This window comes from Cheilinus undulatus, linkage group 8 (assembly GCF_018320785.1).
Source record: "Cheilinus undulatus linkage group 8, ASM1832078v1, whole genome shotgun sequence".
Taxonomy (NCBI): Eukaryota; Metazoa; Chordata; class Actinopteri; order Labriformes; family Labridae; genus Cheilinus; species Cheilinus undulatus.
The window spans coordinates 47,201,501-47,217,854 of record NC_054872.1 but is presented as its reverse complement, the minus strand read 5'-3'; the positions used below and the strand labels follow the sequence as shown (position 1 = coordinate 47,217,854).

General features: G+C 41.2%; 1 protein-coding gene across 8 annotated transcripts in view; it reads left to right on the top strand.

Moving 5' to 3' along the window:
* sema6e (sema domain, transmembrane domain (TM), and cytoplasmic domain, (semaphorin) 6E) overlaps positions 1–12,582 on the top strand; it is a 355,217-nt gene extending 342,635 nt beyond the window's left edge. For all 8 annotated transcript variants that reach the window (XM_041793576.1, XM_041793570.1, XM_041793577.1 and 5 more), the window contains one exon: positions 8,220–12,582. In XM_041793576.1, coding sequence (XP_041649510.1) covers positions 8,220–9,556 — 1,337 coding nt within the window. In that variant the 3' untranslated portion in view covers positions 9,557–12,582. The remainder of the gene's footprint in view (positions 1–8,219) is intronic.
* Positions 12,583–16,354: the final 3,772 nt, after the last annotated feature.

Sequence of the window (16,354 nt, the reverse complement as noted above, 5' to 3'; positions counted from 1 at the left end):
AAACGAGTCGAGGCAAAGAACAGGTGAATTTACCACACTGGTTCGCCTACTGAGGAACCTGGCATTGCAAGAAGAAAGACCAGACCAATCACAGCCCTTGCGGTCTGCGTCGCCACGACACGTAGTTAGGATTTTTTGGAGGTGTGCGTCAGGCTATGGCATAGGGGTCTACGTTGACGCAGAGAGCTACACGTAGCTATGCTGTTGATGCGATGGAAGCATAAATCAGGCTTTAGAGACAGGGGAGGAGCTCAGACATCCGGAAGGATCTCAAAGTAGAGCTGCTGATCCTCCACATCATAAGAAGCCAGTTGAGGTGGTTCAGGCCTCTGATCAGGATGCCTCCTGGGTGCCTTCCTGTGGAGGTCTTCCAGGCACGTCCAACTGGGAGGAGACCCCAAGGCACCCAGAACTCATTGGAGAAATTATATTTCCCATCTGGCCTGGGAGCCCCTTGAAATCCCTCAAGAGAAACTGGAAAATGTTGCGAGGAAGAGGGACGTAAGGGTTGACCTGCTTCGCCTGCTGCCACTGCAGTCTGACCCTGGATAGGTGGAAGGAGATGGATGGGTGGAGAGTTCTTACGCTTAAGCGTTTACTTTTAGTCTTGACATTTTTTTCTCAGAACAAATTTAGTAATCAAGATTAATATCATATTGATGCACTATGCATATTCTAATTGATGTAAAATATACTAATGAAAACACTGGCATACTTAAGACCTGCAGCCCAGAAATATCATGGATTTTGAAAGTTCAGCAGTCGCTCGTGGAAAAAAAGGTTAGTTGACAGACATGTATAGTCACAGTTTTAGTCAACAAAGTTAACTTGGTGACACTTATAGCTGACACTAAAAGTAAGTATTAGCTGCTCCCATTGTCAGTTCTTGAATACAATTTAATAATTGCACAGTGTGGTTCACAATAACTGTCTCACTTATGGGAACACAAACTTTCGAAATGTCGGTTCATTTCATCAGGTGGTGAGGGGGTTGAGTGGCAGGAAATCTCCCATGAGTCCCCTCTACCCTCGGCATTATCTTTTGTTACTGTTTTGATTGAGAGCCGATGGCGACTGAATTAACATACTGTGCATTTAATTTGTTTTTCTTCTTGACTCCATCACCTGCAGGAGAAAAACCTCCCACCTAACAGCAGCCAGACATCCATACTTTATTTTCCATATGCAAAACCTTCTCCAATTAGTGAGCTGCTGCAGACAATGCTGTGTAAAATGCTCCCGTTTACATAATCCATCGCGCCATCTATTTTTAACGATATGGACGCAACCACAGATTGCTTCTCTTCCTACAGCGCTGACTGTGGAGGAGAGCGAGGGTTGTACTCCGACTGTATCACAGCTGCCGCAGAGCGCCAGGCTTCAAAAAGCCAGCCGAGTGACGGTCTGTCACTCTTGCCGTCACGTCTGTCGGTCTGTCTGTCACTCCGCCTCGCACCCAGCCCTCCTCCTCCTCCTTTAAATCTGCTTCATGCTTACTCATTCACACCATCTTTCCCCCGTTGGCTTTCATCTCCTCTCTTTCCCTTTTCTCTAAAATCCTAAAGTCCTCTAAAACATTCACTCCGCTCCTCATCACCAGTTTGTCACTAAGGTTGAATTTCATCCCTTCATCTTTCTCTTCATTTTTCCCCTTGCTGTCAGCATCCCCATCTCTCTCCTCTCACCTCCCTTGCTTTCACTCTTGCAGCCTATCTGTCTTTTTACCTATGGCAGACTTAGGTATCTCTATATTGAGAGTTCTCTGAGCTGTGAACATGTTGAGTTGACACAGAAATATAAAGTGACAACTCAAGAAGGAAACGCCAGCTCTGCTGCTGTGTAAACATGGAAACCTAGCAGCAAAAATTGCATTGATTATCACCCAATCCCCTTATAAACTGGCTTATCCTGTTAAAATAATACTCTACAGTTTCAAATCTAAATCTCAATTGAAGCGGCACAGACAGAACGCCAAGTTGCTCCCTACAGTTGGCCAGTGCCTCCTGCCCGCCACCTAGCAGCTAGCCAGGCTGTCAGTGTGATTCACGGGGTATTAATTTCTCCGTGACCAGTGGCACCATATGTCCCACATATCCAGTGATTGAGTCATCCGGCCTGCTCGTGAAACATGTTGTGACAGGTCGTTTGTACGCTCTGAATTTGTTTACCTCAGCTGTGCGATTCGCCCCCCCGTCGAGGCACTTGACTCATACCCCCTGACCCAGGAGGGACCCCTCAGTCAGGCTGTAGCCACAGACAGGGAGGAGGTGGCACAGTCCAGAGGGAGCAGGTGACTCACAGGTAGCAGGAAGCCACAGAGGTGACAGGAGGCAGAAGGCGCAGTGATGTCACAGCGGCATTTTAATGCTTGCTCCAAAATGCTGCAGGTCATCGCCACTGCAGTGACATATTTCCCCATATGAAAACTCTTTCTTTATCAATAAAGTTGAGGGTTATTAAGATATGGAGCAGACATGTTCTTTGTGTGACACATACTCACAACACTGTCTGCAGCACTGTTGAGCATCACAGACCGCTAACACTGGAATAATGAACAGTCCAATGTCACTACATGCTCTCTGAAGTGGCCACACCTCTGTTAGAGTGAAGAAAAGCCCAGAGACTGACTGGTAGTAGATTAGAAAGCAGTAGCTTAATGCTAAAATGCTATTGAATTGCATTTTGTGCTTCAAAAACTTAAAAAAAAAACATAATAAACATATGTTTTTCATCTTCAAATGACAAAAGGGTGAAAAAGAAGAGTTCTGTTGCTTTGGACTGAAACCAAAGAAGAGTAAAGTGGTCAAATGTGGAATCAGTGTTGTGTTCCAGGTCCTATCCAGGTCGTATACGTCAGCCTACTCTGAGCTAATCTTATCTCAGGGATAGTAGTAAACTTTGGAAAAAGTCTTACCCTCATATTCCACATATTCCGTCTGTGCTGCAATCTGCACACGAAGCTCACTCCAGAGTAAATCACTCCCTCTCTAGATAGTGTTTGCAATTCCACTGCATATCCTCCTACAATGTGTCCCAGAAGTGCCATCCTATTCTGCTCGAGTTACACCTCCTGTTCGATTTTTGGCACCAGCTACAGCATCGATCCATGTAGAGCAGATCAATGCAGTCGATTTTTGGTTTGACTTAATTGCAATAAGGTAACCTTTATTTTCTGCACGACATGCACAAAATTAGCATGGTTTCTATAGTAACAAATGAGTAGTTGTCTGCTTGATAACCTACAATAAAATTTGCAGAGTTACCAGGTAGTGAATAGGTGACCAACTGATTGCTAACCAGGAAATGAATGAATGAAAAACTAACTGCTGATTGGGTCACTGACTCAAAACCATTTTCTACTGGGCAAAGAGTGAGTCCTAATTTTTGTTCTGTTTTTAACGGCATGTCCTGGCATAAGCAACAAAATCAGCTCAATTAAACTGATTTCCAGTGCGACATGTCCCGCCATTTTCGCCCCATCATCCCCCCTGTTCCTGTTTTCCTCTCCGTCTCTCTCGTTGAGCGGGGAACAAGGACAGAGCGAGATAACAAGTCACCAAGAGTGTCTGACAGGAATATTTTTTTTATTTGCTTTCATTTTTTTCACTCAACAGAGCTTGTTAGCTTGTTTTGCAAAGAGGAGATAGAGGTGGTGGTGGATATTAATAATACCCATATCTGTGATTGAAATGTTGTGCTCTTACTCGTGTTAACAAGGAGGCAAAAATAGCCAGCTCACCACCATCAAATGCTCTTCAGTATAAAGCACCACACTTCTGTTACTCAGCATTCAAAATAAAAGCACTAGACATCTATTTACAACAGGATAACTGAAATTCACTGGCAGAGAATTAAATAGTGAGCAGATGCAGTGTGGACAGCAAGGGAGCAATGCTGGCGATGGGATATCTGACGCTAGGAAACAGTGTTAAATCAATTTTTAGGCATCATGACTGGTTAACTAGCAGCAAGCCACTCATTTATTTCCTACTAACCATGCCAGTCTTTGTGGGCCTGGTTGTAAAGTGTTTCAAAGTGTCTTTTTGGTTAAAAAATAGCACTATATTGGCCTCCTTATCTGTAAAATGTGAATTTTACTTCCACAATTGGCAGCTGAAGATCCATTTTCAGTTTGTTTAAACCACAAATTCTGAACCTGAAATGAGCTGTACAGCTGATTGGTGGCCTGTGTAATGAGATCAGAAGAGAAATTGCCCATGATTAAAAGAAGAGGTATTAACAGGCTGGCTGCTGCATCACTTTTGATTGCCTCTCCCGGTGGGACACAATTATGATTTATGACTTGTAATGTGGTCATAAGTCAAGGAAATCAGAAGAATAAATGGCTAAAAATTGAGCATTTTTAATTGGGAGCTCTGTTGAAAGTGTTTTTTCCAGAAAGATTACAGTGCTGTTACTCTCCCTGTTGGGAAAATTGGTAGAAAAGCACCCCTTGAAAATGAATCCAGTGTTTTACGAAGATGAGATAATAAGCCTCTGTGAGCACACCTGCTCTAAAGTCTGCCTCTGGATGATGAAGAGCAAAAGAAGTCTCCCAGTTTCACAGGAACTTTATGACCTAAATAATCAACCATTAGGCAAGAAACTTTGAAGACAAAGGTTGAGTTTGTTTTGTTATAATTTGGCCATTTCTAATGAGATTCTGGTAAATAAAGGTGGAGGATGATATTAGGGAAAATCAGTGAGAGAAACTAAAATTACAAGCCTTCCATGCTTCGTCTGACATGGCACAAGGTACATCCTGCTATATAAATTCAACATCTCTCTGGCTTTGAAACCTGTTAGAAGTTCTCACAAAGATTTAGCCTCCTTTCTATTAATTGAGTCATGTCGGTGGGAAAATTCTACATATTACACATTAATTATTACTCATCTTCTCTCTACACTTTCACCATTGTCATCACCATCATCCTGACCATCTTATACACCTCCATCAAGCCTTATTTAGACTTCATTTCCATTTCCAGTCCTCGATGAACCTTTTCATTAGCTTTTGAATTGCACTTGCTTGGCACACCTGCTTTTTCTTTCCCTCCACGGTGCACCTCAGCGTCCACCCCCCCTCCGCAGTCTAATCAGTTTCAGAGAAACTGTCATTAAGGGCAGAAGGAAGGGTCTGACACCACAGATGGTGGCGGCATCCTGCAAATGAGCTCTGATTATAAGAGGTGGCAGGTCTCACTCCTCGTATCAGTGCTGCTTTCCACGCTATTTAGGAAACACAGTGCTGGGGTCGCACCATCCAAGGACATCTGCATGGTAGATTTACCCCAGCTTAGTAACCTTGTGGTTTTCAGCACACCAGTATTAAGGCTGGTCAAGTCATTAAGGTATATTGGTATTTAAGTGAGATATAGGGTAAAACATAATTGTCATGTAAGTATGGTTTGATGTTTCAAAAAACAATAGTTTTGAAAGGTTTAGTCTAAATTAGGAACTATAAATTATTTTATTTAGTTTATATTATCAGTTAAAATCATATAATATTGGTACCTGTTATCATAGCAACAAAATAGCAGTCATAGACATCCTACATTGGGTAATTCTTTATTTTTAAGTATCAACAATTGCAGAAAAAACTCCTCACTAATTCATCTACTTAACCAAATGTTGACAGCATAATTGTGCAAATTATACAACTTTAAACATCTTAGAGAAGGAATCAATCCATATCATTTTCATTCCATTTCATTCAGTGTTATTTTGGCAGCTATTTTAGTCTTTAGATGAAATGTCTTGGTCACATTTTAGTCATTTATATTCTTTTTAGTTTAAGTATAGTTTTACTCCATAAAAAGTCCTCAAATTTTAGTCTTTACTGTTAGCCAAAGCATTTATTTTCTTGCCTAAATCTGGTACCAAGTCTTCATAGTTAGTTCTATGGACTCTGTCAAACCTGGGGTCTCTGCTTTCTACAGCTGAGAAGCAGAATAGCTACAGCTACATTGTTTTTTGACAGATTTACCCACAGTGGAGAAATATTAGATTTTGAATGTCCAATGAAAACTACACCACATTTTAGTCTAGGTTTAGTCATCTTGATGAAAACTAAACTTAGTTTTTGTCAGTTTTAGTCATCACAGATCCATTTTTGTTAGTCTTAGTCTAGTTTTTGTCATGGAAAAAAGGCTGTCGACAAACATTTTTACTCAAAGTTTTAGTCGACGAAATTAACACTGATTTCATTGCTATGCAGATGATACTTATCTATATGTATCAACGCCTTGCATTCTTTCCTAATTTCTGAAAGCGCATTTGTGCAATTTTGACTGTTGTGTCCCTCTTTAGATCAAAACTTCAAACTAGAACATGGTTTCACAACACTGTTTGAAACCACTAATCTTTAAAGTAATGGGTATTTTATGAAGCATATGGTATTCAAGAATACAGAAATTTTTGATATCCATATGAAACACCATAATAGAGAATATAAAGATTATAGAGATTTTACCATTTTGAAACACCTCATATTTGCTTCCTTGAGGTAAAATTATTATTGATGGGAACTTTGACTCTTTTCAGTGATCCAGCTCATTTGGTTCAGCTCAGCAAAAAGAGTCAACTCGGGGTATTGTATTCAAGGTACCTGTTTGGCTTCATTTGACCTGCCAATTTAAGCAATGTCATGACATATGATTGATATTTGGGTAGGTATTTTACCCCAACTATGCTCAAATTTTTAAACTGATGAAAATATCATGTAATTACTTTTCAAAATGTACTATCTCCCCAAAACACCTTGTGGGTCAGATGAAATCTGCGCACTGGTTGGGATGTATGGCACACCTGACGTAAAACATGAATGTGACACCATCAAACATGAGTCCTTAGGTAGAGGATCAAAGATCATTCCTACTAATCAATCAAATAACACACAGAAATACACAATCTATTTACAAATGATAACAATAATAATCACTTCATAATGTTCACTGCTATGCAGATGGCACTTTTTTATATGTATTTAATCCCTAACTGTCTTCACTATGTTGACCCATGTTTCCAAATGCTGATAGTGTATTTCTACTATTTTGACATTTCTGTCTCTCTTCTGGTTAAAATCTGACATGACATTTCTCTACTTTAATGTCACAGATCATTAACCCTTTAAAGCCTGAATACACAAATTATAGCCAGAAAATTCTAATTTTTTTGGAACTGAAATATTTATTTCACTTTCTGCTGAAATCCCAAAAAATCCTTAAATTTTTTTTTCCATAAAATTTAACATATATATTTTTTGTATCTCATTTGATACATTAGGTGTTTTTGGTAACTGATAATCCACTTGAGGGTATTTTTAAAATTACTCAGATTGTATTCAGAATTTGTTTTAGTAATTTATTGATCATATTGTATCAAATATGATACAACAGGCTTTAAGGGGTTAAAGTATTGGTGATTTCATCATTTTGAAATGCATTTTTTTTTTTTTTTTTTGAGTAAGGGAAATTTGAAAACCTCATTAGACAGAAATCTTGTTAGTTTTTTTTACAATTTAGACAAGGTGTAGGAGTTTTCTTCAATTTTTCCATCATTAAAAATGAGAACTTACCCAATACTTGGCGTCTAGGACTTAAATATTTGTTGCCCTGGCATCGAACAGGCTTTAATGCAGTCATAAATCATATCATTCATGTGTCTTTTCCCCCATTCGGCTATAAATGATCAATACAGTATTTTTGTGTCCAAACACCCAGCTCTACCTGGTGCATACTGCCCCCTTAGCTTCATTTTGAAAGCGTCTAACAACCTCATTCCAGTCTGTGTTGGCAAAGGTGCTGCAGCTTATGAGCTATTGGATAGGCATGTTATTTTTGGCTCGTTCATCACACCAGGTGCTCTTGGTCCTGATCCTCACATTGGAAGGCAAAGCCTGTGAAAATGACATCAGGTTCCTGCTGCTGTGCTCCCATCAATATTTAAAGCCCTAACTCATTTCAGAGTTGATTTCTCTCTGACTGGGAGGCTATTGGCTTCTGCCAGTCTGAGGGAAATGCACAGGTACTATGGAGGAAGGAAGCATTGATCTATTAACTGTGAAAGGAAAGGAGGCTAAGAGCTTGGTTCAAACACTACTTTCGTACTGTTTCCCACATAGTATATACAGACTGTCTGTCCTAGCTGCCACTTGGCATATGCTCTTGGCAAAAGCAGAAACACTCTGACTAATTCATCTTTTTTCTCTTTTTTTAAAGGTGTGAGGCGACCACCAGATCTGGAGAAGACCAATCACAGTGTTCACTATACTCTCCTGATTGCTTGCGTCTTGGTTGCCTTCGTCCTTGGTGCCTTCCTGTCCGGCTTCCTGGTCTCCTGCTACTGCAACCACACAGGCCACAAGACCAAGAAGCTGTCAAAAGATCCTGAGGCCCCAATCCCGCATGCCCTATCCCTCCGCAGCCTGGCCAAGCTCAATGGCCTTCTGGACAGCCAAAGCAAGGACGACAAGCTGGAGGTTTCATCCCCAAAGATCTACAATTCTTTCTTTGCCAACAGCAAGGAGCATCATCAGCCGAGGAGAAATGGTCATCATGGAATGACAATGGGCGACCTGGTCCACCAGCACCACCACCACCATCTCCACCATTCTTCAGAGCTGTCTGGTCTTCCTACACCAGACTCAACCCCAGAACTTCCTATTAAAAGCATGAAAGCCTTCAAGAACCAATGGGAGAAGAACCAGAATTGTAACAACGCCAAGGAGCCAAAGTCTCACAACATAGGATCTAGGCCCAGCTCGGCCCTGCTTCACCAGCAGGTCTTCCCATACTCCCATGCCCTGTCTAATGGGCAGCCACTGGTCGGGGGCCACCTTCATCCAGAAGAGCGCAAAATCCACAATGTTGAGCGTGTGCTATCACAGCAGCCTTATCCTGGTTACTCTCAGAAAGTGATGGAAGTGACGTCTCTGGACGAGCTCCTGAAGCACATTCATGATGCAAGCAGCAGCAAGAACTCCCAGTTAATGAGCCCATCAGGTCTAATGGCCAGTGGTGGTGGAGGCCAGCTAGCATTCGCTAACCGAATCCAGCCCCAGATTCCAGAGACAGAATCAGCTCCTTACTACAGCTCATCCACTTTACCTAGAGACAGCCTCACTCGACGTATGGATGTTCCTCCAGATATTCCCCCACACCACCAGTCCACCCTGGAGAGGAGGCACTCCTCCCAGAGGCACTCTCTGATTGCTGCAGCCACCAAGATGCCCAATGGAAGCGCAGGAGGAGGCGGCGGGGGAGGAGGTATGATCCCTCGCCAACACAGCTTTAGCCAACGAAATGGTGGGTCACATCAGCCACCTCCCCTTCTGGCACGGATGAACTCAACAGGCAGTGCCTGTGAAGTTCACTACCCTCTTATCCCCAACGGATACCTGGCACGCCAGCACAGCTACAATGGAGACCAGCAAGAGGTTCAACAGAGAGGTGCTATCATACGTCGGGCCACCTCTCTTAAACCTGACGTCCCTCCTAAGCCCTTGTTCATACCTGCCACTTCCCCAGTCAACCAGCAGGGAAAGTTCAACTACTGAGGAGAGGAATGCTCCTGGACTAGAGCAGGAGTCTCGCTCATTGTGTCTTCTTAAAGGAACTTCCCTTTGAAGGCATGCATTGGGTTTGAGGATGCAGACCATCCCAAGAAAACACTACCAACTGGGTGGCAGCCAGTGTCACTGTGGACGAAAGCCTCAACCAAACTTGTTTTTCCCTCTTCTTTTTGTCCAACGAATATCTTTGTACCATATTGGTATTGCTCAGCTACTTGCTTATTATAGAACTGTTGACTTGGGTGACGTGAAGCCACCTCCTTATTTTAGGCTGCCAATGTCCTCAGTGTGGATTTACAATGCAACTTAGTTTTTGGACTCATTGATGTTGGAAAAACTGTTCGCATCAATCATCTTGAAGACTCTGAAGCCGGAGGCTCCTGCAATGCTTAAATTCATGCTTTTGCTTAACCTTTTCTGATGTAGTGTTGGTAACCAGTCCCCACCCACCCCACCCTCGAATGTGTTTATATTATGCATGTGTGTGTATATATATGTGTGTTTATATCCACACCGTATATGTATACATATACATATGCAGTATATGTAACCTGTGGTGAAAAGTCAGCAAATTCCCCTGAAAGTAGTTATGTCTTTGCCTTACTATACTCTGTCATCTTTGGGCATATCAAACGATCCCCTAAAGACAGACCCTGAGAAATATCTTTGGGTCACCACATCATGCACTCCATCAATTAACGCTCATTGTCAGTTGGCTAAAGTAGTGAACCAAATTTGTTCAGTCTATCAAGAGGAAGAAAATACTTCAACAAAGCAGCTAAATACAGTAGTCTTCTCTCTTTTTTTCCCGTCCCAGCAGATGTCAGGTTAAAGAGAAGCACTTGGGTCCATTTAAGTTTTTCAGAATGTTTCTCTAAGATTGGTGCTCTACAAATCCAGTTAGTCTCAACCGCAGTTTCCATCGGGTCTGTCCGCACTGTGTGCTATGTTCACCGCCACTCAGAGCAAATGGCAGCCGGTCTTGTCAACCTTTATATTTCCACAGCACATGCCACAATCCGTCTCTAGTATGTGCTAGAAGTGCTACCCCACCCTGCTCTGTTTGAGATACTTGCCAAGTCTTTGTACAACAGAGCTGCTGCCATTATGCATCAGCCTGCATAGAGTAGACCAACCAAAACAGGAAGTCAGACATGGGAATGCAATCTGTTTCAAAATACCACACCAGGTACAGATAGCCAATTGTATATCCCATCACTTAGTCAACATAACACCAAAACAGGAGGCAAATTGACCCTGAATAGGCAGAGTAAAATGCAAACCTAGCTGCTCAGACATGGGTGTCCCATTGATCGATACAAAATCATGGAACGCATGGAATGCACACGGACCCTGTGGAAATTGCGCATTACATCCTCTGTCATTACAAAAAAGTATTTTGGACCCAAAGAGGATGAACGCCATGCCATCCGGCATCATAAGAGGGATGAAAAAATATAGAAAGACCGCAGTTATTCTAATTATTAACTTTGTGGCTATTGGGTGTAAATAAAGGAATAATTACTAGCCAAATTTTAACTGTATGTGTAAATGTGTGCCTTATTTAATAATAGTGTGTGACATGGGGGTAGGGGTAAATGCAAGGGGCTCAAATGGCTACTAAGCTACAGTATATTGTAGGTGTTTAATTTTGTATGGTTGTCAGTGTGTCATACAGTATCTATTGTACATTTGAAGAGTTTCATTCCAGAATGAGATATTTGTCACTTAAAAACTGATAACTGCAATTATGATTGTAACACTCACTAATGAATCCTACTTTATGTTAAATCCTGAGCCTTTTTTTACAAAGTAATATTGTACAAATATGTTTTTTTGAAAAGATTAAACCCTCTATAAACAGCATATATTGTTTTTAGGATGGATACAGTGTTTTGGAATGAAACCCTTCATTTCTCTTGTTTGTTTTTCTTTTCCCAAAAGTGTGAGCCTGCAGATTTTTTTTGGGAGTGTTTGACGAGTAAACACAGCCTGGGACTGCAGACATTCAGGTTTGATGCCTCCAAGTTTATGTCACTTTCCACTGGGTGTCACTTTCCCTATAGGTGCCAATATTATCTCTTTGTTTTTATTCTTTTAGCAGTAGCGTTAGCATCTCTTTGGCTTTCTTATGGAGCAGTTCACACTTCCTCTTTGAGTTATGATCTACAGAGTGGTAACCTTTGTAGAAGTCAGTGGTGTGTGAATGTTTCAGCTTCATACTCTTGTGTTTTTGTCATTATGTAGAGGGAACTCTTGAGAATTAAAAACACTTGTTATAGTTTTATACAAGAGTATGAGAACAAAAACAGAATGAAGGCATGGACCTGGACCATTGACTGTAAAATCAAAGTGGATGTAGTTTCTTGTTATCAAAATAAAGCCAATGTGGAAAGCTTAAAGTTGCATTTTATACTGACCAGCAGGGGGCGACCCCACTGGATAAACCACGTGTAAGGGAGCAAATAAGAAAGTCAGCCTTCTGTTAAGGGTATTTTCCATCTCATTAGACATTCTTTTTAGACTAAAACCGCCAGTATAAAAACAGTATGGCTAAGGCTGTTATTCACTAGCTATTAACAAGACAACCTACCAACCAGGTTAAAGAGTGTGACAGTCGTATTTTAAAATATGGTTCCTTTTGATGCAAACTAATAAAGAGAGCCAAAAAGAGGCTTTTAATTAGTAGTTTGCAGACAGATTAACCATATCTGACTTGTCCATGTTTCTGTGATGTCACACAACACGTGGAGAATTCAAATGTTCATTTAGACCTCAAAATTGTGACATTTCTTTTTATCCTTTTCCAATTAAGAAGAAATGACAAAGATCAGATGTACTGAAAACCACAGAGAAATCAGACCACATTTCATACATTTAAAAGAAACGTATTTATAAAACCAGGCTGCACGATGGCACAGGGGTTAGCGCTGTTGCCTCACAGCAAGAAGGTCATGGCCCTTCTGTGTGGAGTTTGCATGTTCTCCCTGTGCATGTGTGGGTTCTCTGGCTTCTTCCCACCACCAAAGACATGCTCCTTACGTTTAGGTTGATCACTCTAAATTGGCCGTAGGTGTGAGTGTGAGCGCGCCTGGTTGTTTGTCTCTACATGTCAGCCCTGTGATTGACTGGGGGTACCCCCATGTCTTGCCCAATGACAGCAGGGATAGGCTCCAGCGCAACCCCCAACAGGATAAGCGGTATAGTAAATGAATGGATGGATATTTATGAAACCATCAGAGACCATCAGCTTACATTAGCATTCTGCCACTTTCTGGTTAACATTTAAGTTTCACAACAAATTACACAATATATTTTAAGATTTATTTTTGGCCTTTTACTCATTTGTTCTAATTGGACCAGTCACAAACTGGGTAGAGAGTGGGAGGGAGGGGGAATGACTAGGAAAAGCTCCATTTTAAACCCAGGCTGCCTTCTTCGAGGACAGCAGTCTCTGTACATTGGGCATCCAGACATAACCACTGAGCTATGGGTCTCCATCACTAGATGTAACTGAGCTTACAATGTTAAACCAATTCTGCTTTTCAATCATCAAGCTCAACTGTTATTCTTATGCTGTTGTAAAATCAATGATATTTAGTGTTTTGTCCCATTTATAAGGTGGTCCAGTAAGTTTGCCTGCATTCCAAAAAGGATTAATGCCAAGAACATTCTCGTTTTACAGTTAACCAGTAAATGCACAACTGCAAAAAACTGTTTTACTTGCCAGTGAAGGCTCTACTCAAAAGATGCCGCCTGAGTTACTAAAGCAACATGCTTTCACTTCCCAGCAAGCACATTCCTAGAAACCCCTACATAGATGCATCGGCATTAGGCTAGAAAGGAGGAGGCTGGAGTGGTGGAGGTGAAGCTTTTCCAGCAGTGTAGTATCATCAGCATTGATGCAGCAAGGATTGGTAAGAGGGACGTCATATTTAACGGATCGCCGTGTTGAGAGAATGAGCCGTGATTGGCTGCAAGAGCTGGGAGTCAATAATCTAAATTAGCTGGTCAGCTGAATGCAGCAGAATGAAATATAATCTAAAAAACTGAAGTGTGGGTTATGGCCATGATTTGGAGGTTAATGTAGAATGTAAACATTGTATTTTTTGGTTAGCTAATGTGAAGCTAAAACAGTTCCATTTAAAAGCATTCCTCAAATAGCTAAATAATAATTAGTATTTCAGTCAGGAACACTCTTGTCATACATATTACCATCTTATTGCAAAATGGATATACTGTTTTACTTGGCGGAGAAGGCTTTGCTCAAAAGATGCTCTCTAGGTAAGTCCAGCAGCATACTTTTACTTTCCAGGGATCACATAGCTAGAAACTCCAATATGGATAGATACACAATTTGTACTGAATACAATAAAATGAGTTCAAAAGCAATTAATCCATAGTAGGATAAATCTGAATATGAGGGTGCAACAAGCTTAAAGCTAACAAGAAGGAGGCTGGGGTGGAGGAGATTAAGCTTTGCCATCAGCAGCAGTGTGGTGCATCAGCATTAATGCAGTCAGTGATTAGTGAGAAGTATATCATATTTAAGGTCTTCCCCACGATGTAAGGCAATTACTGGGATCAGCTGATCATGGTTGGGTGTATGACCAAAGTGTCTTGCATGAACTAATGCTGAGCTTTATTTCAGTAAGGACCACTTTGTCAATAAACACACACGATTTGCAGTTATAAATATCTATATTTTCAATAAACGGTTATTAATTTGCACTTAATGCCATTATATTTGGCAGTGTGGCTCTCCTGGAATCCTCCCACCCTTCCACAAGCCTATGTGGAAAGCATCAAGCTGGAACATCAACCTAAGGAGAGAAAGGAGGAGCTGGGGTGGAGGAGGGTTCCTAAAAGCAGCTTGAGGAGGGAACAGCAAAGCATAGCCAGGCTAGAGCAGCTTAAATATGGCAGCACAAGTGTGATTAGTCAATAGCGTGCTTAGACCAAATCAGCTTGCTGTCAGCTAATGAGGGATTGGGTGAGATCAGCTGATCTCAATTATATGGCAGGGCTTTACTCTTTATGTTCAATTTTTGCTCAAACCTTAAAATCATACATCATGGGAGCGATTTAGCTCACTTGTTTGAACAAGTGCCCGTGTACAGAGGCTTTAACCCTCAACACACTGGTTGCAGGTTTAGGTCCTGATCCTGGTGCTCATTGGTGCATTTCGTCCTCCCACTTTCACCCCACATATTTCTGTCTTTTCAGATTTCCTGTAAAACAAGAAAGTAAGCCTAGACTATGCTTTAATGACACATTATAAACAACAGTGTGTAGCTTGATGATAGAGCTATTCAGCTACTGTTGCATTGTGATTGCAAATACATCCAGTGAGGTTTAGCTAATGATATTTTTTTCCAAAATAAACAGCATATCTAATCAATGCAAGCCTTCTGTGTCATGCCTGTGATTCTAAAGTGTACATTTTACATACAATACTTTGATCTGATGCTAGCTAACATGGTCTGATCTCTCTTTGGATTTCTGTATCATCATCCTTGTTGTCACTTTTTAATAAGGAAGTGAAACAATAAGAACATTTATCAGAACTTTGACATTACTATGTCAAACAGCCTGGAATCTAACAGGACAACCTAATAATATTGGAATTAAGAGGGAAGTCAAAGGCAACATGGCCACTGTGGAATATGGTCCATTGGTGGTACCACATTGGTTCTGTCCACTCCTTTTCTACAATCAGTGAGCTTGACTTCTACAAAGGTTACTCTGTGGAGTTTAACTCACCTGTGTCACCAGTTGTCAGCAGAAAGAAAACAAACATCAGGAGTAAAGACAACAAAGTTTGAAGAGCATGGAAACATCAAGAAGTGTAATGAACTCTGAGATCGTCTGTTGTGGAATCAGGACTTCCTCCCTGCCAAATACCCGTTGAGGTATTCTCCTCATAGGTAGAGATTCTGGTCGGCCTCTGCCTCAGAAATACCAGCTCTGACACTTTCCCACACTTTTCAGTCTAGTCACTTCGGCCACGCTTGACTGGAACAGCGATCAATTTTGTGCAAACCCCACTGGACTATTTACTGTATCAGAAAGTGGTGTTTCATATTGATTGAAATTCCCCAGAGTTCAGTTTTGACCCCATAAAGTTTACTATTTAAACTCCAGCTCGAGTAAATAAATTAAAGTAGGGCCGAGCGTAACTTTTGTGGAAGGAGGAAAAAAAAGTTGATTTGGGTTTTAACAAGCAGCAGAGCGTTAAATAGCTTTAGAGCTACAAATATAAAACATCCAACATGATTAAAGGTTGTGACCGCAGTGTTTCATAAGAGGAATTGTGGCAGTGTGTTTTTATTTTTTATCTGCCGGTGACAGATTGTATTGGAGCAAGCGGTCGGGCCTCTAACAGCTCTGTCAGTATTTGATTTGGTGTAAATACATTGTATCTGGGCGGGGTCTCATTGGTTCAGTATTATGTTTTTTCTTTCCTGTTTGATTTCTAGGCGTCGCCTCTTGAATTACTATGAATTTGGTCTCACAGAAATACCATTGTATGTCTCTTATACTAGGAATAAAATGAAAATATGACGCAAGTGTCTCACTGGTGCATGTGTTGAAATCACTTCAAATGACTCTTGTGGATACAAACACAAACACACTTGAGCTCTCTGAAGATTATGTACAAATTCTGTTGTAACTGCGAGTCTGCGGTCATTCTTTTGAGTCTTGTTGGTGTTACAGCAGATTGCATTATCTCCTCTGAGAATGTTGTTTCTGTGGGCCTGCTTTTTGTCTGTCAGGAAGTCT